The 23,635-nt window shown below is 36.7% G+C and overlaps 1 protein-coding gene across 1 annotated transcript in view; it reads left to right on the forward strand.

Annotated features, from left to right (window-relative positions):
• IARS2 (isoleucyl-tRNA synthetase 2, mitochondrial) overlaps positions 1-23,635 on the forward strand; it is a 90,770-nt gene that overhangs the window by 35,499 nt on the left and 31,636 nt on the right. Inside the window, exons 3-12 of the mRNA XM_007129266.4 lie at positions 9,485-9,644; positions 11,238-11,386; positions 11,469-11,518; positions 11,599-11,708; positions 11,796-11,886; positions 12,295-12,410; positions 15,007-15,176; positions 15,915-16,005; positions 17,306-17,457; positions 19,518-19,678. Coding sequence (XP_007129328.2) covers positions 9,485-9,644; positions 11,238-11,386; positions 11,469-11,518; positions 11,599-11,708; positions 11,796-11,886; positions 12,295-12,410; positions 15,007-15,176; positions 15,915-16,005; positions 17,306-17,457; positions 19,518-19,678 — 1,250 coding nt within the window. The remainder of the gene's footprint in view (positions 1-9,484; positions 9,645-11,237; positions 11,387-11,468; positions 11,519-11,598; positions 11,709-11,795; positions 11,887-12,294; positions 12,411-15,006; positions 15,177-15,914; positions 16,006-17,305; positions 17,458-19,517; positions 19,679-23,635) is intronic.

Below are 23,635 nucleotides of genomic sequence, written 5' to 3' on the forward strand. Positions count from 1 at the left end.
CCCGTGAGCCACAACTACTGAGCCTGCGTGTCTGGAGCCTGTGCTCCGTAACAAGAGAGGCCGTGATAGTGAGAGGCCCATGCACCACGATAAAGAGTGGCCCCCGCTTGCCACAACTAGAGAAAGCCCTCGCACAGAAACGAAGACCCAACACAGCAAAAATAAATAAATTAATAAACTCCTACCCCCAACATCTTGTAAAAAAAGTGAACAATGAAAAAAAGGTAAAAAAATTATTATTAAAAATAAAAAAATAGGAAAGTAATAAAAGAAGAAAAGCAAAAAAGAAAGGAAGAGAGCAACCAAACCAAAAAACCAATCCACAAATGATAAGAAGTGCTAAAAACTATACTAAAAAGAAGAACCAAAAAAGACGGACAGATAGAACCCTAGGACAGATGGTAAAAGCAGAGCTATACAGCAAATCACAGAAAGAAACATACACATACACACTCAGAAAAAGAGAAAAGTATTACAAGTGTGTGTGTGTATATATGTGTGTATATATATATATATAAAGGAAGAGAGCAACCAAATCAGTAAACAAATCTACCAGTGTTAATAAGCTCTAAATACTAAACTAAGATAAACATAAAACCAGAAACAAATTAGATACAGAAAGCAAACCCCAAGTCTACAGTTGTTCCCAAAGTCCACCGCCTCAATTTTGGGATGATTCGTTGTCTATTCACGTATTCCACAGATGCAGGGCACTTCAAGTTGACTGTGGAGCTTTAATCCGCTGCTTCTGAGGCTGCTGGGAGAGTTTTCCCTTTGTCTTCTTTGTTCGCACAGCTCCTGGGGTTCAGCTTTGGATTGGCCCCGCCTCTGCATGTAGGTCTCCTGAGGGCATCTGTTCTTCGCTCAGACATGACAGGGTTAAAGGAGCAGCTGATTTGGGGGCTCTGGCTCACTCAGGTTGGGAGGAGGGAGGGGTATGGAATGCGGGGCGAGCCTGTGCGGCAGAGGCTGGTGTGACGTTGCACCAGCCTGAGGCGCGCCGCGTGTTCTCCCAGGGAGGTTGTCCCTGGATCCCAGGACCCTGGCAGTGGCGGGCTGCACAGGCTCCGGGAGGGGAGGTGGGGATAGTGACCTGTGCTCGCACACAGGCCTCTTGGTGGCGGCAGTAGCGGCCTTAGCGTCTCATGCCCGTCTCTGGTGTCTGCGCTGATAGCCCGCGGCTCGCGCCCGTCTCTGGAGCTCCTTTAAGCAGCGCTCTTAATCCTCTCTCCTCGCGCACCAGGAAACAAAGAGGGAAGAAAATGTCTCTTGTCTCTTCGGCAGCTCCAGACTTTTCCCGGACTCCCTCCCGGCTAGCTGTGGTGCGCTAGCCCCCTTCAGGCTGTGTTCACGCTGCCAACCCCAGTCCTCTCCCTGGGATCTGACCTCCGAAGCCCGAGCCTCAGCTCCCAGCCCCCGCCCGCCTCGGCGGGTGAGCAGACAAGCCTCTCAGGCTGGTGAGTTCTGGTTGGCACCGATCCACTGTGCGGGAATCTCTCCGCTTTGCCCTCCGCACCCCTGTGGCTGCGCTCTCCTCTGCGGCACTGAAGCTTTCCCCCTTTGCCACCCGCAGTCTCCGCCTGCGAAGGGGCTTCTAGTGTGTGGAAATGTTTCCTCCTTCACAGCTCCCTCCCACTGGTGCAGGTCCCGTCCCTATTCTTTGTCTGTTTTTTCTTTTTTTCTTTTGCCCTACCCAGGTACATGGGGAGTTTCTTGCCTTTTGGGAGGTCTGAGGTCTTCTGCCAGCGTTCATTAGGTGTTCTATAGGAGCAGTTCCACGTGTAGATGTATTTCTGATGTATTTGTAGGGAAGAAGGTGATCTCCATGTCTTACTCCTCCACCATCTTGAAGGTCCCCTTTTTTTTGTATATTTTTAAGCTCCTTTCCTTTCCTCTGAAACTCCCATTCCTTCCATTATGTTCGTATACTGAATATGCATGTTCCACATTTCTGTGAGGCTCTGATCATTTTTTTCTGTTCTTCTTTCTCTTTTTTCTTTGTTTTATGTAATCTCTATTGCTCTGTATTCACATTCACTAGTTATTTCTTCTGCCAGGTCATATATACTGTTGAGCCCCTCTAGGGAATTTTTTGTTTCAGCTATTATTTTCAACTCCGGAATTCCCCTTTTGGTCTTTTTAACAAAAATAACAATTTCTGTCTCTTTATTGGTATTTTCTATTGATATGACATTATTATCATTATCATTTCTCCCTTTATCGCTTTAATTCTCGTTTCCTTTAAGTTCTTTACACATTTTTTTTTTTTTTGGCCATGCCACGTGGCTTGTGGGATCTTAGTTCCCCAACCAGGGATCGAAGTCAGGCCTACAGCAGTGAAAGTGCCAAGGCCTAACCACTGAACTGCCAGGGAATTCCCCTTTACACATGTCTATAATGGCAGTCTTGAATTCTTTTCCTGTTAGCCTGACATTTGGTTGCTCTCATAGGTAGTTGATGTTGCCTGCTCTTTTTTCAGTTTATGTGCCATACTTTTGTATTTCTTTGTATGTCTTGTAATTTTTTTTTGTTCTTGGAAGTTAGGCATTCTAGTAATATATTATAATAAGTCTGTATATTGGTCTTTCTGCCACTGCCTGCTTTCTGCCCTGGCTTTTCATTGTAATTTGCTTGTTTATATGTTTGGTGACTGGCAGGATTATTTTCATGAAGTCTGGTCCCACCCCGTCCCATTTTTCTCTGGTGTTAAGCCTCTGATGTTGTTTCCCAGGGAGAAGCAGCTTTGGATATGCTCAGTCACCCTGAGAGGATACTGGTCTTGGCAGGGCTCCCATCCTCTTTCCCTGCCAGCATCCATCTATTTTGTTCTGAAATTTTCCAGCTCTTGGCTCTCTTGTTTTCAACAGTGCCCTTGGGCATGAAGTGTTTTATAGATTAATTCAATCAAATTTGGGGTCCTTTGAAGTATTGGTTCCTGAGGTCAGTCTTTGATTCTTGTTCTGATCCCAGGAGGACTCCTCCCAGCCGTCTTCTCTCCTGCAAATGAGCTGGCCTAGAGTTCAGCTCTGTCATCTTGAATCTATGAACCTTTTCCCAGTTGCCTTTCACCACAGCCTCTACTCTTGTTCACAGCCCTCTTAGGCCTGAACCTCTCCTTGCTCTGTTGCTGGGAGGAGAGTAAGAGCTATTTGTTTTACTGCCCGCTTCTCCTTCCCACAGGCAGAACCTGCCAGGCAGCACTCTGGAACTGGGAGTGGGGAAAACTACACTTCTTTGTGAGAGACACCCCAACTTTTGGAGCTGAGCACCCATCGGGAGGGTCAGTAGCCTGAGATCTTCTTGAACTGTTTTTCCTGGTGTGGAACCACCATTTCATGAGCCCAAACAAGGGTGATTAGAGCTCCAGTATTCCCAGCAGACTCTCACACACGGTAAAGTTTCTGTTCCATGAGTGGGGTCTTAGAAGTAGAGAATCTTGACCTTGTGGAACAGGATCATAAATGCTGACCCCCTGCTCTCCCCAGGGAGCCCTGTGTCCTTGGCTGCATGGTCTGGAGTGGAGTGGGCCTCACAGAGCTGGCAGGCTGGAGGGAGGGAGTGGTCTTGGTTCTCATTTTTCTTGCCAAACTTTCATGGCATTTTTCTTGTTTAGATATTTCTTCCTTTGCTATATGCCATTAGGACCATTTCCAGAAGCTTTATTTATTTTTAAATATAAATTTACTTATTTATTTATTTATATCTGGGTTGGGTCTTGGTTGCAGCGAGCAGGGGCTACTCTTCATTGGGGTGCACGGGCTTCTCGTTGCTGTGGCTTTTCTTGTTGCGGAGCATGGGCTGCAGGTGCATGGGCTTCAGTAGTTGTGGCATGTGGGCTCGGTAGTTGTGGCTCACGGGCTGTAGAGCTCAGGCTCAGTAGTTGTGGCGCACGGGCTTAGTTGCTCCGTGGCATGTGGTATCTTCCCAGACCAGGGCTTGAACCTGTGTCCCCTGCATTGGCAGGGGGATTCTTAACCACTGCGCCACCAGGGAAGTCCCTCCAGAAGCTTTAAATGATTAGGGTTTTAAATTATTTTCACCAGTTTTCCTGGCAATTCCATCCATGTAGTTTTTTTACACTGTCATGCCTGAAGTCAAATTCTGTTGTTTTGATTTTTCTTTTATTTTTCTGTTCTTAATTTCATCAATTTCTGTTTTTTTTTTTTTTATTGTTTCCTTGCTTCTGCCTGCATTGGGCTCATTTGTTTTTCTTTTTCTAGTTCTTGAGGTAAGACTTTATATTATTGATCAGACTTTTATTCTTTTCTGATGTATGTATTTTATTGCTATAAATTTCTGTGTCATCATTCCTGTAGCTTGTGTCCCACAGATTTTGTCATGTTGAATTTACAATTTGATTCATTTCATCGTATTTTTAAAATTTCCTTTGAGAGTTCTTTGATCCATGGATTATTTAGAAGCATGTTGTCCCTTTATATCTTTTTTCCTTCCCTTGCTTTTAGCTTGGTTTACATATTTCCTCTGCATGTATTTTGGTCCATATAAGACAGTGTTTGACAGTTATCTTTTCAACTGTGAAACATAATTTAGATGACTTGAGGAAATGGAACGTTTATTATATTTACCCATATTTTTGTTTACCATACTTTGTCTTCCTTCTTGATGTTTCAGCATCTCTGCTTTATTGTTTTTTTTCTGTTTAGACAGTTTTCTTTAGCCATTCCTTAGGATAGGTCTGCTGGTCACATGTCCTTTTAGTTTTCCTTCATCTGATAGTGTCTTGATTTCTTTCCATTCTTGAAGTATACTTTCAGTGTATATAGCTTTCTGGATTGACAGTTTTTTCTTAGCACTTGAAAAATATTGTTCCACTTCTTTCTGGCCTCCATGTTTTTTAATGAAAACTTTGCTGTCTTTTAAATTATTTTTCCCCTAATAAACAACATGTCATTTTTCTCCGGCTGCTTTCAAGACATTTTTATTTTCAAAAGTTTAATGATTATGTGTCTTGACATGGATTTCTTTGGATTTTTCCTCTGGATTTTGTTAAGCTTCTTGAATTTATAGGTTTATGTCTCATGGCAGTTTGGGGAGTTTTCAGCCATTATTTTTTTGTGTACCTTTTTCAGCTCTGAAAAAGTCTCCTTTCAGGGCAGCAGTGGCACCAAAGTTAGATCTTTTGTTATAGTCCCACAGCTCTGTGATATTTTTTTTCTGTCCTTTTTCTCTCTTCTTTTTAGATTGGGTCGTTTATTGTTCTGACTTCAAGGTTAGTGGTTCTTCCCTTTTTCCCCTCCATTCTGTAGTTGAGCCCATCTACAGAACTTTTTATTTCACTTATTGCACTTTTCTCTTTTAAAATTTGCATTTGATAGCTCAATAAAATTGAGATATCAAATATAAGAAAAAACATTTTCCATTTACTTTTTCTTGGATATCTACTGACTCTTTGCTGAGGCTTTCTCTTTTTTCATATTTTTCAAGTGTGTTCACAGTTGGTCATTTAAGCATTTTTATCATGGTTACTTTAAAGTCTTTTTCAGGTTATTCTAACATTTCTCTCGTCTCAGTCTTGGTTATCTAGTGACTCTTTTTATTCAGTTTCAGATCTTCCTGGTTTTGGGTATGAGTGAATTTTTGTTGAAACCTTGGCATTTTCTGTATTGTGAGATTTGGCATCTTATTTAAAACTTTCTGTTTTAGCTAGTTTTCACTGATACCTCTCTGGCAAAGGAAGGGCGTCACTTACAGAAAAAATTTTTGAATGTTCTTAATGGCTAAAAAGTAAATCTGGAAAGTAAATGAGTTTAAATAGTCAAGAAAATTTAGAGGAAGACTGAGGACTGAATTGCTCTATCTGATAGGAATATCCTGCAGTATTATCTGGTTGTGGTTCAGATCAATAAGACAAAACAGGTGTCTGGACTAATCTTTAGTCTAATATATTGTTATTTACCACACAGAAGCTTTAATAGGTATTATCTTTGCTTTAAAGTTGTTGCTTTTAAGTCATTTCTTCTATTTTAAATTATTTAAGGCTGACTTTTCCATTCTTCTTCTGGAACTTTCTGCTGCATATGTTAAGTGAAGACACCTTAAATTAATTTGAGAAAGATAGCCTAGTCTCTTGTTTTTAATACACTCAATGAGACTGTATGTTATAATAAAAGTCCAACACAAAACTCTACTGTTCCAGATTCTTTTGGTTCCTAGGAATAGAAAAGCCAACTCTATCTGGATTAATCAAAAAAGGGAATTTATTGACCGTTTTAATGGTAGTTTTAGCTCCTTGCATGGCTGCACCCAGGGACTCAGATAATATTAGGGGTTGGTTTCTCTCTCACTTTTAGGCAGCCTTTCCCCCCTTTTGATGTGTGTACCCTCACCCTTACCCCCACCCCTCATTTCCCAACATTTTCAGGCTTACATTCTTCCATCCTTTCTTTTCTAACAGTTCTTACACAAGTCCTGTAATTGAATCTACTTGGCCTGTTTTGGGTCACAAGTCTATCCCTGAAGTAATCAATTTGGACTTGGGGATAAAATACGTTGATGGCTGCAGTGGATCATGTGTTCACCCTTAGAGCTGGAATGGAGGGCAGTAGGCCCCACATGGCTTAAGGATTGAGGAGTAATTCTCTGAAAAACTGAGGCACCCCACAAAACTGTCTCTTCTGTGCCTAGTTGGAGGCTCTGTCCAAGACCTTGAGCACTTTGGAACTAGAGGAGGAACAGTTCTTATTCTTCCTCAGACAGTGCCATGTATAGTTCTGCTTGTTTTTCTCTGCTTGGGATACATCCCGGATGTTCAGATGGCTCCCTTCCTCATTTCCTTCATATCTCTGTTCAGATGTCGTCTCTTCAGGTTTACTGATGTCCCTGTAAAATAGTGCCACCACCACCACCCACACGCCTCTTTCAAACCCTTTATCATGGTTTTAACTTCATAGTGAGTGAATATGTTTATTTTCTGTCTTCCTCCATCTGAAGAAGGACCTTGTTTCTCCTGTTTACTGCCATACTCTAGGTTCCTAGGACAGTGCTTGGCACATTGCAGGCATTCAAATATTTGTCTGTTAAACAAAGGAATACATGAGTATTGTGATAGGAAAATGAAAAACAAAAGGAGAAATGAGGGCAGAGAGGACTGTCGTGACCAAAAGAGACAAATGGCTCTTAAAGGTATGGAGGAACTTATTTGGAGAGGAGGAGGGTAATGTTTGATACTGAGCAATTAGGAAAATATTCCTGTTGCATCCCTGCTGTTTCTTTTACTAGAGGCTTCTAATAAAGGCTTCTGTCTTTCCTTGTTAGGGACATTGTTAATTATTAGCTCATGAGTAAATTAAAATTTTAGTTAAATAATTAAAAGTAGCTTAAATGATGCCTTTCGGTCAACATGATGGATAGCAGCACTGTAAAGTAGAAATGTTGCAAGCTACAAATGTGAGCCACATAGGTAAGTTAAATTTTTTTAGTAGCCACATAAAAATATTTCAAAAGAAATAGATGAAATTAATCTTAATATTATGTTTAACTCAACATATCTGAGCCATCATTTTAACATATAGCCATTGTAAATTTTGTTGGAAATATTTCACATTCTTTTTGGGGGTATTAAGTATTAGAAATCTGGTATGTATTTTATATTTACAGTACATCTCAATTTAGACTAGCCAATTTTGATGCTTATTAGCTGTTGTTGGCTAGTGACTACTGTATAAGACATCACAGTCTAGAACATATATGCATGCATTCCTTTATTCAATAAGTACTTTAGAATAGTTCCAGATACCATTCTAAATGCTTGGAGTTTACGGATGAAGAAGACAGATGGAATCTCTGGTTTCAGAGAGTTTATATTTTCTCATATAGGGAGAAGGGACAGATAATTAAATAAATAAAATAACGTTGAATAGGGATAAGTGGGAAGGATGTTATTTATATTGATTGATTTAAGTAATATACATAACATAAAGTGTACAGATCTTAAGTATATATCAGTAGATGAATGTTTATGCAGTATGACTACCACCCAGATCACAAGGCCCCCCTGCCCTTTGGTAAGAAGTTAGAAAGACTTTTATGTGGAAGAAGGGGTGGGTGGGAAGAATGTGTATTGTCTTTTCTACTTTTGAGAGACATGGAAAGGAAGAAATATTTTTCTGGACTGCTGCACTATTCAGTTTTGGGAAGAAGGAGTTAAGCTTGGAGCCAAATCTGTCCTTTGTCTTTGTGCCCCCCCTTTTTTTTTTTTTAAGATTTTTTTTTTTTTTTGGTGTGGACCAATTTTAAAGTCTTTATTGAATTTGTTACAATATTGCTTCTGTTTTATGTTTTGGTTTTTTGGCCACGAGGCATGTGGGATCTTAGCTCCCAGACCAGGGATCAAACCTGCACGCCCTGCAATGGATGGCGAAGTCCTAACCACTGTACCATCAGGGAAGTCCCTGAGCCCCCATTTTTTAGTGGTAATATATTTTTTAAAAGACTCTGCTGCCCCCTACTATCTAAAATGAGCTGAGAAACAGTTCTGGAACTATACTAAGTGAAGAGGTCTATTGTTTTATTTAGGGTTTCAGTAATAACAAAATTAACCATGGACTTCCCTGGTGGTCCAGTGGTTAAGATTCCTTGCTTCCACTGTAGGGGGTGCAGGTTTGATCCCTGATCAGGGAAGTTCCACATGCTGTGTGAGGTGCGGCCATTAAAAAAAAAAAAAAGTTAACCATGATATTTCATATTCTGAGTACATTATAAATTCTGCATTGATTCTATAGTATTTATTAACTAAATATACATAATATTGGATTTTTCACATTAATAATTTTTTTTCATAAGAGTAAAGCAAATTTGTAATTTGTACTCTGATATTTAGAAAGTTCAAATTATTTCTTTTTTTAAATAAATAATTTATTTATTTATTTATGGCTGCATTGGGTCTTCGTTGCTGCGCGCGGGCTTTCTCTAGTTGTGGCGAGTGGGGGCTACTCTGCATTGTGGTGTGCAGGCTTCTCATTGCGGTGGCTTCTCTTGTTTTAGAGCATGGACTCTAGGCGTGCGGGCTTCAGTAGTTGTGGCGCACGGGCTTAGTTGCTCCGCGGCATGTGGGATCTTCCCGGACCAGGGCTCGAACCCAGGTCCCCTGCATTGGCAGGCGGATTCTTAACCACTGAGCCACCAGGGAAGCCCTCAAATTATTTCTTAAAAAGATAGTATGATTTGCATATTTGCATACTCCAACTTTACAAACAAATTAGTAAATGTGGATGTCATATTTTTCACTTTAGAATCTCTTATAATTCAACTTCCTTCTGGGGGAGTTAATGGCATTTTAAAAATCAGGTATTTGTTACTCTTGTGTTTATGTAGAACTTGAGGGAGTTGGTAGATTTAATAGGTAATTCTATATAAATCTTATTAAAATTAGGTTTTCTTAGTGTTTTAAAATAATATTAAGAGAATATAAATTGTAGGCCACATGCTTTATGTATGAATGATGATTATCATTTTATCTTTGCAGATTTTGAAAGATATAGCCAACAGATACCATATGATGAGAGGTTCCAAAATACATTTTGTGCCAGGCTGGGATTGTCATGGGTTACCCATTGAAATAAAGGTATTATCAGAACTTGGTGGAAAAGCTCAGAATCTTTCAGCTATGGAAATTAGAGAGAAAGGTAAATAATCTCTATTTCTGTTTAAAATGGTATTTGTAAACACTGCTTCCTTGTAAAAGGGCTTTATCAAAGACACCTGTTGTTTTTTGGTTTTTGCTATTGTTTTTCGCTTATAATGAGATCTGTTGGAAACCACTTTGTGTCAAAGAAAATTAAGATTTTGTGTAATTGACTTTTATGAGAACTTATGTTCAGAAATGAAGGAAAGATTTGTGAACACATCCAAGTACATTTTTCAGTTCTTTAGTCTTCACATTTTGTTGAAATTATGATTTGGGTCAATGTTTTTATTTACTTTCTTGGCTAGGACTTGACCTATTTTAGGTGCTAAACCAAAAGTAAATTTTAAATTAAAAATTTTTTTAAAAGATCTCTTTTTTGATCCTTTCCTTCCATAGAATGTGTCAGGGAGGGCTCGTCTATCCTTTTTCTTTTTTTAAAAAATTAATTAATTTTTTTGGCTGAGTTGGGTCTTCGTTGCTGCACGCGGGCTTTCTGTAGTTGGGGTGAGCCAGGCCTTCTCTTCGTTGTGGTGCGCGGGTTTCTCATTGCGGTGGCTTCTCTTGTTGTGGAGCATGGGCTCTAGGTGCACAGGCTTCAGTAGTTGTGACACAGGGGTCAGTAGTTGTGGCTCATGGACTCTAGAGCGCAGGCTCAGTGGTTGTGGCACACGGGCTTAGTTGCTCTGCAGCATGTGGGGTCTTCCTGGACCAGGGATCGAACCCATGTCCCCTGCTTTGGCAGACGGATTCTTAACCACTGCGCCACCAGGGAAGTCCTCTTTCTGTTCTTATATATTAAACTGTTTTTTTTTTTTTTTTAATTTTTTTAAGGGCTCCTCAATGTTTATTTATTTTTGGGTCTTTGCTGCTGCGTGCGGGCTTTCTCTAGTTGTGGTGAGTGGGGGCTACTCTTCGTTGTGGTGCATGGGCTTCTTATTGTGGCAGCTTCTCTTGTTGCAGGGCACGGGCTCTAGGCACGTGGGTTTCAGTATCTCGGGCTCAGTAGTTGTGTCTTGCGTGCTCTAGAGCACAGGCTCAGTAGTTGTGGCGCACGGACTTAGTTGCTCCATGGCATGTGGGATCTTCCTGGAACAGGACTCGAACCCATGTCCCCTGCATTGGCAGGGGGATTCTTAACCACTGTGCCACCAGGGAAGTCCCTAAACTATTTTATAATTGGATATGATTGAGAAGATTTCATATTTCCTTATGTGAAAGAGTATTATTGGTTGTACTGATTAATTTTGTGTGTGTGTATATATAATGAAATAAGAATTATTCTCTGACCTTTTCTTAAACTAAGAAATATGAAGAATAACTTTTCCAGTTTATTTTTTCTAAAAGTAAGTTCATTTTATGATCTCTCAATAATAGAGGAGATGGTAACAAAATTTTAACTTTTGAAATTTTAGTTAATTTTAGAATTTGTTGTAGGTATCTTCTGAACACTTTTTCAGATAATTTTCCTATTAAAAATTTGCATAGTCTAAATTGTGTACAGTACCTACATTTAGAGAGATACATGCTAAACCATGTTTAAGAATTTGAATTAATTTGTTTCAAAAGCTTTTTGTTTCTTTATTGTTTTTAGCTAGATCATTTGCCAAAGCAGCAATTGAGAAACAGAAATCGTCATTTATTCGTTGGGGAATAATGGCAGATTGGAATAATTGCTACTATACATTTGATGGAAGATATGAAGCCAAACAGTTGAGAATTTTCTACGAAATGTATGATAAGGTAATAAAAGTTTTTTTTTCTTTGAGTATGTTAAAATACGTGTTACAGAATTCCAGCTTTCATTTTCCTTTGTCTTTTATAGGGCTTGATTTATCGATCTTATAAACCTGTGTTTTGGTCTCCCTCATCAAGGTATTTATGTCTTTTTGGTATTAAAGGGAAGAATTTTGTGAGGGTTCCAAATATTTATGTTTAATATTTTTAAACCTTAGGACTGCATTGGCTGAAGCAGAACTTGAATATAATCCAGAGCATGTCAGTTGCTCAGTATATGTAAAATTTCCTCTCTTGAAACCTTCTCCTAAGTTGGCATCTCTTATAGGTAAGATTTATCTGTTGCTTGAGTTTATTAAAGTTATGGAATTATAACATTTGATTTGCTAGCATATTTGAAATTTTATTTTCACAGATGGTTCATCTCCTGTTAGTTTCTTAGTCTGGACCACCCAGCCTTGGACAATTCCAGCCAATCAGGCTGTTTGTTATATGCCAGAATCAAAGTAGGTATATTATTGCAATTTTTGTTTTATCCACAAATAGGATCAGTTCCATTTTTAGCATTATTTTGATCTTATTTAATCCTTATTATCCTTTTAAAATTAGTGAATTATAACTTAGTTCATATAGATTTAGTTCATATAGATTTTATTAAGCTTTAGTTCATATAGATTAAAGATTATAAGCTTTAGTTCATATAGATTTTATTAAGCTTTAGAGGATTCTACTTAAGACCTTATTTCTACCTTTTTTGGAAAAGAAAACAGAAAGGTAAGGAATGAAGTCCCTTAAAAATAGTACTTTTTTGATCTTAAAGTTAGTTTTTCTAAAATGATGTAAAACATTTAAAATGTTACCTGTGGTTTTTGTTTTTTCATTATTAGTAATTTACTCCTAAAATTTTATTTTAGGTATGCTGTCGTGAAGTGTTCCAAATCTGGGGACTTCTACTTTTTGGCTGCAGATAAAGTAACATCTGTTGCTTCTACTTTGGAAACAACATTTGAGGTTATTTCAACATTTTCAGGTAAGAATTTACAGGTATTCTGACCATCAAAGTCATCAAAATATTGGGTTGATCTGAGTTCAGTACCTTGCTGAAGATTGCTCATTGTGAGTCAAAACATATATGGCTTCTACCTTTCTAGAATATATATTACATTGATTAAACTGAAGGAGAATATGCATTGAACATGATAGGAGTATAGAAAATGTGAACATTGACAAAGGCACAATAGATTAAAAAAAACATTTTTGGCAAATAGCCAGTGGAAAATTAGACACATGCCCTTTGTACAACATACAATGCACAAATTTCCCTCTAAAATTTTATTCAAAATTAAATTACTGAAAAATTATTTTTATCTCATTTGATCAAAGAGCAAGGAAGGAAATAAGTATATTTATTTTGGGGTATATGATTTTAATAAGGAAATTGAATAAAGTCTGAAAGTTATTACCAAGATAGCATTTCTATCAAAAGGATCCTTAGTAAGCTATAATTTGGGACTTCTGAAGTAGTGGCTGATTTTGAAATATAACTATGGATGAAAGAATGCTCAACATCATTAATCATTAGAGAAATGCAAATCAAAACTACAATGAGATATCATCTCACACCAGTCAGAATGGCCATCATCAAAAAAATCTACAAACAATAAATGTTGGAGAGGGTGTGGAGAAAAGGGAACCCTCTTGCACTGTTGGTGGGAATGTAAATTGATACAGCCACTATGGAGAACAGTATGGAGGTTCCTTAAAATACTACAAATAGAACCACCATACGACCCAGCAATCCCACTACTGGGCATATACCGTGAGAAAACCATAATTCAAAAAGAGTCATGTACCACAATGTTCATTGCAGCTCTATATACAATAGCCAGGCAGACTTACTAGAGAATGGGCTTGAGGATATGGGGAGGGGGAAGGGTAAGCTGTGACAAAGTGAGAGAGTGGCATGGACATATATACACTACCAAACGTAAATTAGATAGCTCGTGGGAAGCAGCCGCATAGCACAGGGAGATCAGCTCAGTGCTTTGTGACCACCTAGAGGGGTGGGATGGGGAGGGTGGGAGGGAGGGAGATGCAAGAGGGAAGAGATATGGGAACATATGTATACTTATAACTGATTCACTTAGTTATAAAGCAGAAACTAACACACCATTGTAAAGCAATTATACTCCAATAAAGATGTTAAAAAAAAAAAGAAATAAAACCATGGAAATCTAGGGAAGTTTAAAATTACCTTTGATCCTTAGGGATGATATATCTTTGAGTTTCTTACAAAAGGAAAAAAAAATCACAAGACTAGATAATCAAAAATGGAAAGATTGCCTAGCAAAGTAAGGAAGGCCTCAAAATGCACTGGTTTAGATATAAGCCAGTTAGAGGTTTAAACAAACTTAACAAAAGTCAAAAGGTTTTTAATGTCAAAGGCATGAAAGAAGCTCCAAAATGTTTAATATTTAATACCATTTGGACCTTGTTGGTGCATTAGGTAACTTAGAGGCTCCAGTATATTCTTTACTCCATACCCCTCTCTCACCTCTTTTTTTAAAAAAATTGATATGTAATTGATATATAAGATTATATTAGTTTCAGGCATTCAAAATAATGATTCAATATTTGTATATATTGTGAAATGATCGCCATAATAAGTCTAGTTAACATCCATCATCACACATAGTTGCAATTTTTTTTTCTTGTGATGAGAACTTCTAAGATCTAATCTCTTAGTAACTTTCAAATATATAGCACAGTATTATTAACCACAGCCCACCTCTTTTTTAAGTGCAAAAGGTATTAATAGACTTCTTTGATATGTTAAATGTTGTTACAGAAGTTGAGTGGCATTCTCAAAAGGTTTTTGAAAGTATTAAGGTTAAATTTAAAGGTCATTTTTCTAGACTGCATTATTGTTTCAAATTATTACTTTGTGAAAAATTAATTGATTGCCATTTTTAGCCACCATGTTTCAGAGGAATATATATACTTCTCATTCCTGGCCTATATATTCTTGTTTTCTGATTTGTAAGTTGGGGATAATGTTAGCTGCTTTGTCGTATTATAAAGATGAGGTAAGAATTTATGTTGAGTCTAGTACATGTGGGTGCCCAGTAACTGTCAGGTATTATTTATCATCTCTTACCTTTTTAGGGTAACATTATGAAAAGCTATGAGTTCCCGCAGAAATAGTATTAGAACCTACTAGTCATTGACCTGTTGATCTAGAATTTTTTTGTCCTCTATTCTAAAAGGTACATAACTGCACATAAATTAGAGAAGTTTTTTTGGATTCATTTGATTATCTATTTGTTATAATAATTGCTAATATTTTAAAGCATTTACAATGTGGCAAGTATTGTGATAAGTACCCAAAATGCTTAACGTGCATTAACCCAGTTTATGTTCACAGCAGACCTCTGAGGTCGGAAGCATAATTGTTCACATTTTATAGATTCCTGAAGGTCACAGAACAAGTAAAAGGGAAAGCCAGAATTTGAGCCCAGTCTTATCCCAGATTCTGCTCTTTTCACCTGATGTTGATTGCTATTCTTAAAGAGGTAGAAGAATTGCTATATAAAATAATTCTAAATTGTGGCTTTCTTTCCCCACAGGTGTTGACTTGGAAAATGGTACTTGTGCTCATCCTTTCCTTTCTGAAAGGGTGTCTCCTCTTTTACCTGCCAATCATGTGACCATGACAAAAGGAACAGGGTTGGTTCACACAGCCCCAGCTCATGGTATGGAAGATTACAGTGTAGCTTCTCAACACAACTTGTCCATGGTACTGCTCCTCTTTTTTCCTCTTAAATTATTGCTTTTGTAGAATTAAAGCGATAAACCCTAACTAACGTCTTTACTTTTGATAACAAACGGTAATTTTTGTCATCATAGTTAAGTTGTGAAATGCTTCTGTGCAATAAGCCTCCAAAGCCTCATTAACTCATACTAATTGAGAACGATTTCCCAGAATTAACACAAAATTGTCACAGAGTTAGAATTGAAGAATACATAGTAAATGGGGGCATTTTTTTTTCCAAGTATTAAGTCACATAGACAAATTACTTTCAGTCCCTGAAAAATGGCAAGTGGGTTTTACTAAATAGTTGAAAAGAGCCAGTTTTTGGGGTTTTTTTCAGACTAAACAGTCTTCTCTAAATTTATTTGACACACGTCAGTTACTTAGCAAGTTTTTCCATTTAGCTAAAGGCAAGTCTCAAAGTTGTCACAATGTATGTACACTGCCATAGATCTGTAAATTAATAGAGGTTTTTAGTATATTTTGTTAGTTTTTGTAATTAAACTTTAGGTGTATGTTTAAATAATACATTTTCCCTTTGGTGATTTAAATGTGTAAATTCACAAATTCTGATTGACTTAATAAGAAGTACCCAAATTTTCAGTGTAGTGAAAGACTAGACTCTAATGAGATGTTTTATGTAGTATACTGCTTTGCTAGATATTGTCATAAGATGAAATGTCTTGATACTTTATTTTAATTGTTCAAAATGACTCTTTGTAGGATTGTTTAGTGAATGAAGATGGAGTTTTCACAGATGCTGCAGGTCCTGAACTGCAAAACAAAGCTGTTCTTGAAGAGGGAACAGATGCGGGTGAGTACTGTCTATGTTGGTATCATAAATATGTATTTTCTGAAAAGCAGCCAGAAGTAACCTTTGCTGACATTTCTCTCATTTTGTACTTTCAACAGAAACAAAAAGCTAAAATTATATTTTATTTATATTTTATTTTGCCACATGGTTTAAAATGGAGTTTAGCACTTTTTCATCTTCTGCTTTGAGTTGCTCTACTTGTTTAAGCAAGTCAAGGCAGTCAACAGAGAGTGATGTTATTTTCGGACTATAGAGATAGTCATCAGCAGTGTTAGTTTCGTGGAAGGATGAAATCAACCTTGGGAATAGATGCTATGAATCAGACACTCGCACTTGGTTTGTAACCCTTATATCACTGATACATATAGGATAGTTGATGTATGAACAGTTTTAGGGGTCCTCCAGTCTTGAGTTGTCTTTCTGCCTTTCTATAAATATGGATCCAAGGACCAGGTACTATGAAAACCTTTCTTTGCCCACACTAAAACTAAGGCTAATTAGATCTGGTATATTAATTTTCTAGGGCTCCTGTCACAAGTTACCATAAATTTGGTGGCTGTAAACAACAGAAACTTATTCTCTCACAATCTGGAGGCAAGAAGTCTGAAATCAAGGTGTTGGCCAGGCTCTGCTCCCTCTGAAAGCTCTATGGAAAAATTCATGTTTGCCTCTTCTAGCTTCTGGTGGCTCCTGGTAATCCTTGGCATTCTTTGGTTTATAGCTGTATCACTCCAGTCTGCCTCTATGTAACATGTTCTTCTTTGCTCTGTGTGTCTCTGTGTATCCTTTCTTCTTAGAAGGACACCAGGCATTGGAATTAGGGCCCACTCTAATCCATCTTAATTGCAGATTACATCTACAAAGACCCTATTTCCAAATAAGGTCACATTCACAAGTACTAGGATACTAGGGGCCAGGACTTGAACCTATCTTTTGGGGGGGACAGAATTCAACCCAGTATACCTGGTTTCTTCTGGATTACCTGGAGACCGTTTTAAGATTCATAGTATGAAAGATTGTGACTCTGAATTTGAGATGTAGAATTCTAGATGTACTCTGTCATCTTTGAAAAGAAGAGCCATGGGAATGGCATAATTTGGAGTCTGATTAAGGTTTTACAGTTTCTGCTTTTTTTGCCCGGAGATTCCCGGATTATGCCTTTGCTACCTGGTAGATGGCTACTCTTACTGTCACCTGTTGGCCCAGATTTAGTACTCCCTGGGAGTTTAGAGAGTTATTAGGATTTTCATAGTGCTTTTTAATTGTGTCTAATGTAAATTGTTATTAATTGTTTTTTAAGTTATAAAGATGCTTCAGGCCGCAAAGAATTTGTTGAAAGAGGAAAAATTGGTACACAGCTATCCCTATGACTGGAGGACTAAGAAACCAGTAGTTATTCGTGCCAGCAAGCAGTGGTTTGTAAATATCACGGATATTAAGACTACAGCCAAGGTATAAAAGGCATCCTACTGTAAGGGCTGGGTTTATCATTCCCTCAGTATGAAAGGTTTACATGTGAGGTTGGGCTAGGGTTTTGGGAGTAGGAGGGATTAATGCTATTATTATTTGGTTTCATAAACTTGTAGAATTTTAGATCTGGAAGGACCTTGGGTTTCCATCCATCCCTTCATTATACACATGTGGAAAATCATGCTTAAAGAGTTTAAGTTGCTCTAATTTCCTGCCTAGTGTAGTGAAAATAGCATAGAATTAGGACTTGAGTTCAGCAAATTGTTTAACCTCTCAGAACCTCAGTTTCCTCGTCTATATAAAAGTGATAATAATGCCTACCTCACAAGATAAGTGAATAAAAGTTCCCAGAACAGTGTCTGGCACGTAATAGGCATTCAGCAAAACTCTTTTAAAACTCTTTTCTTCCTTAAAATTGAAATTGCAGTTCATTTGAAAAGCTATTTCTTTTGAGTTAACAAATATTTTATAATTGGCATTTTAAATATTAATATATATTTGAGCTCTTTCATTCAATACATGTATGTATCTGTGTGGGTGTATCTCATGAACAACTTGATTCTATTAAATGAAAGAGCTCAAATATATATTTGGTAACCAGGCTGAGTATACAGATATTTTGCTTTACAGCTTGCATGTAGCATTGCTATTATTAGTTGGTTCATTTGTTGACCTGGCAATTTGGGGTCCATGCCAAAGCTATGCAAGCAATTTACACTTTCTGCATTCATGTAAAGTGGATAACTGTGCTATGGACCGTTTCTTTGTTTTGTTCTGTTTTTTACATTTCTGTGAAGCCTGTTTTTCTTACATGTAAATGTTATAATTTGTAACTTTCAGCTCTGCACAGATTTTTGTTGCAGAACATCTGAGTCTGATGCTGATGCAGTATACTGAAGCCAAATTGTTTTTTTAACTTCTTTATCAAAAATTTTCAGTTGTTCCTTGCAGAAATAGAGAGAATAATGTACTGCCATGTTTCCATCACCCAACTTCAACAATAATCACCTTTTTGCCAATTTTATTTTTATCTGCATCCCTACCCATTAGCTACACTTCCTACCCATTGGATTATTTTAAAGCAACTTTTAGGCATTATGTTTTCCATAAATATTTCATCATTTATATCTGACATTTAAAATTAAAACATAATTTTAATGCCATTTTTACCACCTTAAAAAATAATAGTTATTCCTTAACAAAATCAAATATCAAGTCAGTATCACGTCAAAATAAATTGCGAATGTTGCCATTCTACCAGTAGGTGGTGCTACAAAGGGCTTTGGGGGAGGGGATTTCTGGTGGTTCAGATAAGCGAGGAAACTGTTTAAACATGCTCTAAAAATGTAAAAATGCTTTTATTGATGGGTAGAGAGACTTTCTTTGAGACTTTTTAAAATGGAGTTATATTTTCACTTACGGATATTTTAAAACATTTTTGCTATACAGTTCTTTTCTTGGTAATTAACAAATGAAAGCAAATGCTAGTAGTTTACAGCTTTTTTGGGCGGGAGGTGGAGGGAAGGAGCGTTCTTGAGAGACAGCCAGTAAATAGGAAGTAACTTATTTTTGAGATTCTATGTTGTAAACCGTACTATGTAAAATTAGGTTATATTGCAGTCCTTGTTTGTGCACCTAAGATAGTAGCTTATTTCTTAAGCATTTAAAAAAGAATTATTGAAATCAAGTTTGAATTGATTTTAACTGTAGTTTAATAAAGTATAATACTTCTACTAAACCTGTTATTACCAGTTTTGATCTAGGGTGCTTGGAAATTAGTATAAAATTTCTTGTCACGTCCTCCAAAGGTGAAGTCTGCTCTGAATGTTATTTATTAGATCATTTGTGGTCCTATTTTAACATTGTCTCGTTTGCTCTGAAATCTATGCTTTTTTTAGATTAGTTTCTTTTTGGTTGGGGGAGGGGGCATGTAAATGACTATAAACCTCTAAAATAAAGAACTGTATTAGGATAAATAGTGGCAGTTCTAGAAAATTTGTTCTGCTTTCTCTCACTGGACTTGATTTGTGAATCAATTGCAGGAATTGTTAAAAAAAGTGAAATTTATTCCTGGATCAGCACTGAATGCCATGGTTGAAATGATGGACAGGCGGCCATATTGGTGTATATCAAGGCAAAGAGTTTGGGGTGTTCCAATTCCTGTGTTTCATCATAAGACAAAAGATGAATTCTTGATCAACAGGTAGAACTCTTTCTAAAATTTTCAACATTTTAAACTGAGTTGCATTTTCTTCAAAAATGGAAAAATAGTGGACTTTTGAAAACTCTTGATATATGTTAAATAAAATATTCTAAAATAACTATCTTTTTTGAGGGGAGTAAAATATAAATTTCAGAAAGATCCTTTCAGATGGATGAAATTTTAACAAACACTAAATTATTTTTTCAGTATTGATACGTAGAAGCAAAGACTGTGAATATTTTCCTATGAGAATTCATTATCCCTGACTGTGCCCTGTGCTGGGGTAAGGTGTCAGGAGCCCAGAGATAAGCAGTGTTGAGTGGTGGAGCCCAGTATGTGATTTTTCTTCAGGAATTAGTGTCAGTCTTTTACTCTGAGTCTATGCTCCCTATCAGTAGAAATGGCATTAGGTAATTGTATAGGTAATTTAAAATTTAAGAAACTATAATATAGTTGAATGCACATAATTAACTCTAGTGATGATTACATTCCTAGTTATTTCTTCTTTTTTCCTTAATTTTTTTTTAATTTGGAAAGATAATACATGAACCTAGTAAACAATTCAGAGTAGAAAAGCTTACACAGTAAAAAGAAGATTGTTTTCCCTAATCATATACTAGACCCTTTTTTGAGGCAGTAAACAAGACTGACATGGTCCCTGCTCTTGATGAGGTGATAATCTAGCTAGTTTATCTTCTGGTAAATTAAGGTGGCTCTCAGTATTGTTGCTGTTATTAACAGATGTGGAAAGGGGAATATTAATCATTTCTTTTGCGAATACATCCTGGGTTATCATTTTTTGGAGTAATTTTGTTTTGGATGTTTTACTAAGTTATTCTAGAACATGAGCAAAGAGTTTGCGTTTTGGTAAGTATTTTCACATTTCATCAGTTGAGGATTCAGTGAGGGTTTTGAGGGCATGGAGGCCAGCAAGTAATGGAGAATTCAAGTAATGGAGAGATGACAGAGTTGAATGTCCTACCTTGGGGTTCATCATCATTTTTGTAAAAAGGTTCTGCTTTTCATTGTCAACATTGTTAGTATTTCTTTAGGTGGTACTTTTGTGAATATATGCATTTTAGGGTTTTTTAAAATTGTTGACTACAGTGGGTTTTTTTGTGTTTTTTTAAATGACCTTTAGCCAATCTTAGGTAGTTCTTAGTATCCTTGGTGTGAAAGTTCCTTTTCACTTTGAAATGTTCCTTGTATCACTGCTTCCTGGGTAATCTGACACCTTATGGCAACATGCTCCAGAGGGAAGAGCTAAAGGCTCTGCCTTGAAGAAATATTGAACCCTAAAACAGCTCATTTGCTTCAGTCATAAAGGATATGGCATTTGAGTAGGGCCTGGAGGGTTAGGTAGGAAATGGGGGAAAGTAGTGGGATTAGGAGCTGAGGATCCAGAGTGGGGAAAATGTAGCATGTATATAGGAACCATAACGGGGCTGCAGGTTGTGTGAGGGGAACAGAAAGATCAACACCTAAGAAAGATTGATTGGGGCAAATTGAAGTGAATCTTGAATACCAGGCTAAGGAATTTAAACTTTTAAGTCGGCATGAAGAGTCACGGTATGTTTTAGAAAAAGAAACTAGAGGTTAGAGACCAGGAAGTGATTTTAAGGCTATTGCAATATTATTACAACTTGGAGCTAAGACTCTTTGGCCTAAATATTGTTGCATATGTTGTTCTTAAAATTTAGAGCTTGATCACATAAAAACTAATATCTTATTTCCCCTACTAAGAATTAAAGTTGAGATAAGTTTACACAAGAATTGCTTAAAATTCCACACTGGAGAGTTTTCTTTTAAGGAAACCTTTATAAGACACTGCCTTTGTTCCTCATTCTTTTCCATATTTAGAGAGCAGGATTTTTAGGGTGTTTTCTTGAAGTGATTCAAGTGGACCAATGTACGTATTAGTAAGTAGAGCAAGCTGGTTTATTTGACCATTATTTAATCGCTACAATAAAATGGTACATAGATCGATTGGTCGGTGACCTAGGTGAAATAAATGTGAGCTTTGTCAGAAAAACACAAGCAGATTTTCTTTTATGTATCATTTATGTTTTATTTACAGTCAATACATTTACATGGTATGTAACAGATTCTTTTCTGTGCATCTGCTGTTGTGTTGCTTGCATGGTATAGTTGATTTCTGATTCTGAAGTCGCAGAGATATACAGAATATTGGCCTACAGAGATGACAGACAAACAACCATACTGTCTGTCAATTCATAGGTCATTTTCCTGTACACCATTTCTGAATGACTCTAATCCTCTTCCATTTTTGGTCCTTTAATTGACATAACAGTTAATGTTTAAAAATGGATGTTAATTCTTTATTTGTCAATTTTTAAAGACTGTCAGCATGAAAGGCTGTCTTTTTTTTCCTCCTTAATCAAATGAGAATCAAGTGACCATAATTTTTTTTGTCTTTCTTGAATACATCTCTACATTAAAGTGAGTTGGTAGCCATCAAAAGTAACAGCATCTCCACTGGAAATTGGTGCACAGCCCACATGGAGTTGCTGTTACAGTTGATGACCCCATTAAGCAGACCAGAAGGTTCCTCTGCTTTTCTTGATGAAAGTCTATAAATTCTCTCTTAAGGATACTAGTTTCACAGAAGAAAATCTTGATTTATTCATGTTCTGAATAAGCTGAGAGATTGGTAGATTTGAAACTCTGATGTTTAATTTTGATTTGAATTAATGTTCTCATTTGCACTTTGTATTTTCTCAAGAAATAATTCCATTTTTGACTTTAACATCATTGATCATTTTTCTTAATCTGTAATATAATGCCTTTATAATTTCGGTGGAAATTCGTTACTAATTAATAAAGACAAATACTTTTTAGCATAAAAAAGTTAAAATGTAGAAACATTTGCTACCTAGGAAGGAAAAGAGGTTAGTTAAATTTCTTTCATTTCAGACCATTCAATCAATTTAAGAGTATTAATGCAATAGTTAACATGCATTTAGGAAACTTAGCCCCCAATTTCTGGAAATTGTGAGAAATTCACTAGGAGCAGGCAAGGAATTTCAAGTTTGGATGTTAGCTTTAGCTACCTCAAATTTTTGCTCATGTTAATAATAATGACTTTTTGGTGAAAAAGTTTGATAGTGTTCATCAAATAAAAATTTCTCCACAATTGTTTCCTGTCATCTTCAAAACATAAGTATAGAATTAAATTAAAAATAGAACTCCCCCAAATTTCATTGTGTTCTAGAATTAAACTTAGTAAATAAATATGAAACATTTAGCCTCTTACCTTCTTATTCCAGTAACTTCCAGAAGAAAAGTATATTATAGTCCTTAATATTTTTGCTTTTATAAAGACAAAATACAGGAAAATGAAATGACAGCAACAGTTTGTTTATTACCTAGCAATCTTAATGCTGTTTAATTTCTGGTAACACGTTAAATAAGCCTCAGCCAGTTGATAGTGAAGTTTAGAATGATTGGTTGGTGTTATAGTGGCTGGTACTACCTAGCGGATTTTCATGGATTGAAACCTAAGAAGGGACACATAATGCATGTGTTTAGATAAGGCCGTTGCGTAAAGTACAAAGTTTTATGATGGACTTAACTGCTTTATGAAATATAGCATTAAGATGGGCGCATAGAGATTATGTAGTGATAAGTGGTTTCACCCACTTTTATCAACAGTAATTTATATGATCTTTAGGTTATAAGTTAACTGTCTGTTTGTGTTAAGTATAGGGTATTATTAACAAAGGGGGGAATTCTTACATTTCAAAAGACAAATTTTGACTACTTCTTGGGTTTTTTTGGAAGAATATTTAATATCACTAGAAATGCCCATAAAATTGTCTTAAAACTTTTTAAAGCACCATCTCAGTTTTGTAATAAAAAATTACCACTTCTAAGTATCCGAAGGAAACAAAAGGACTAACGTCTCTTGTACATATATATATATATATATATATATAT

This window comes from Physeter macrocephalus, chromosome 4, assembly GCF_002837175.3.
Source record: "Physeter macrocephalus isolate SW-GA chromosome 4, ASM283717v5, whole genome shotgun sequence".
Lineage (NCBI taxonomy): Eukaryota > Metazoa > Chordata > Mammalia > Artiodactyla > Physeteridae > Physeter > Physeter macrocephalus.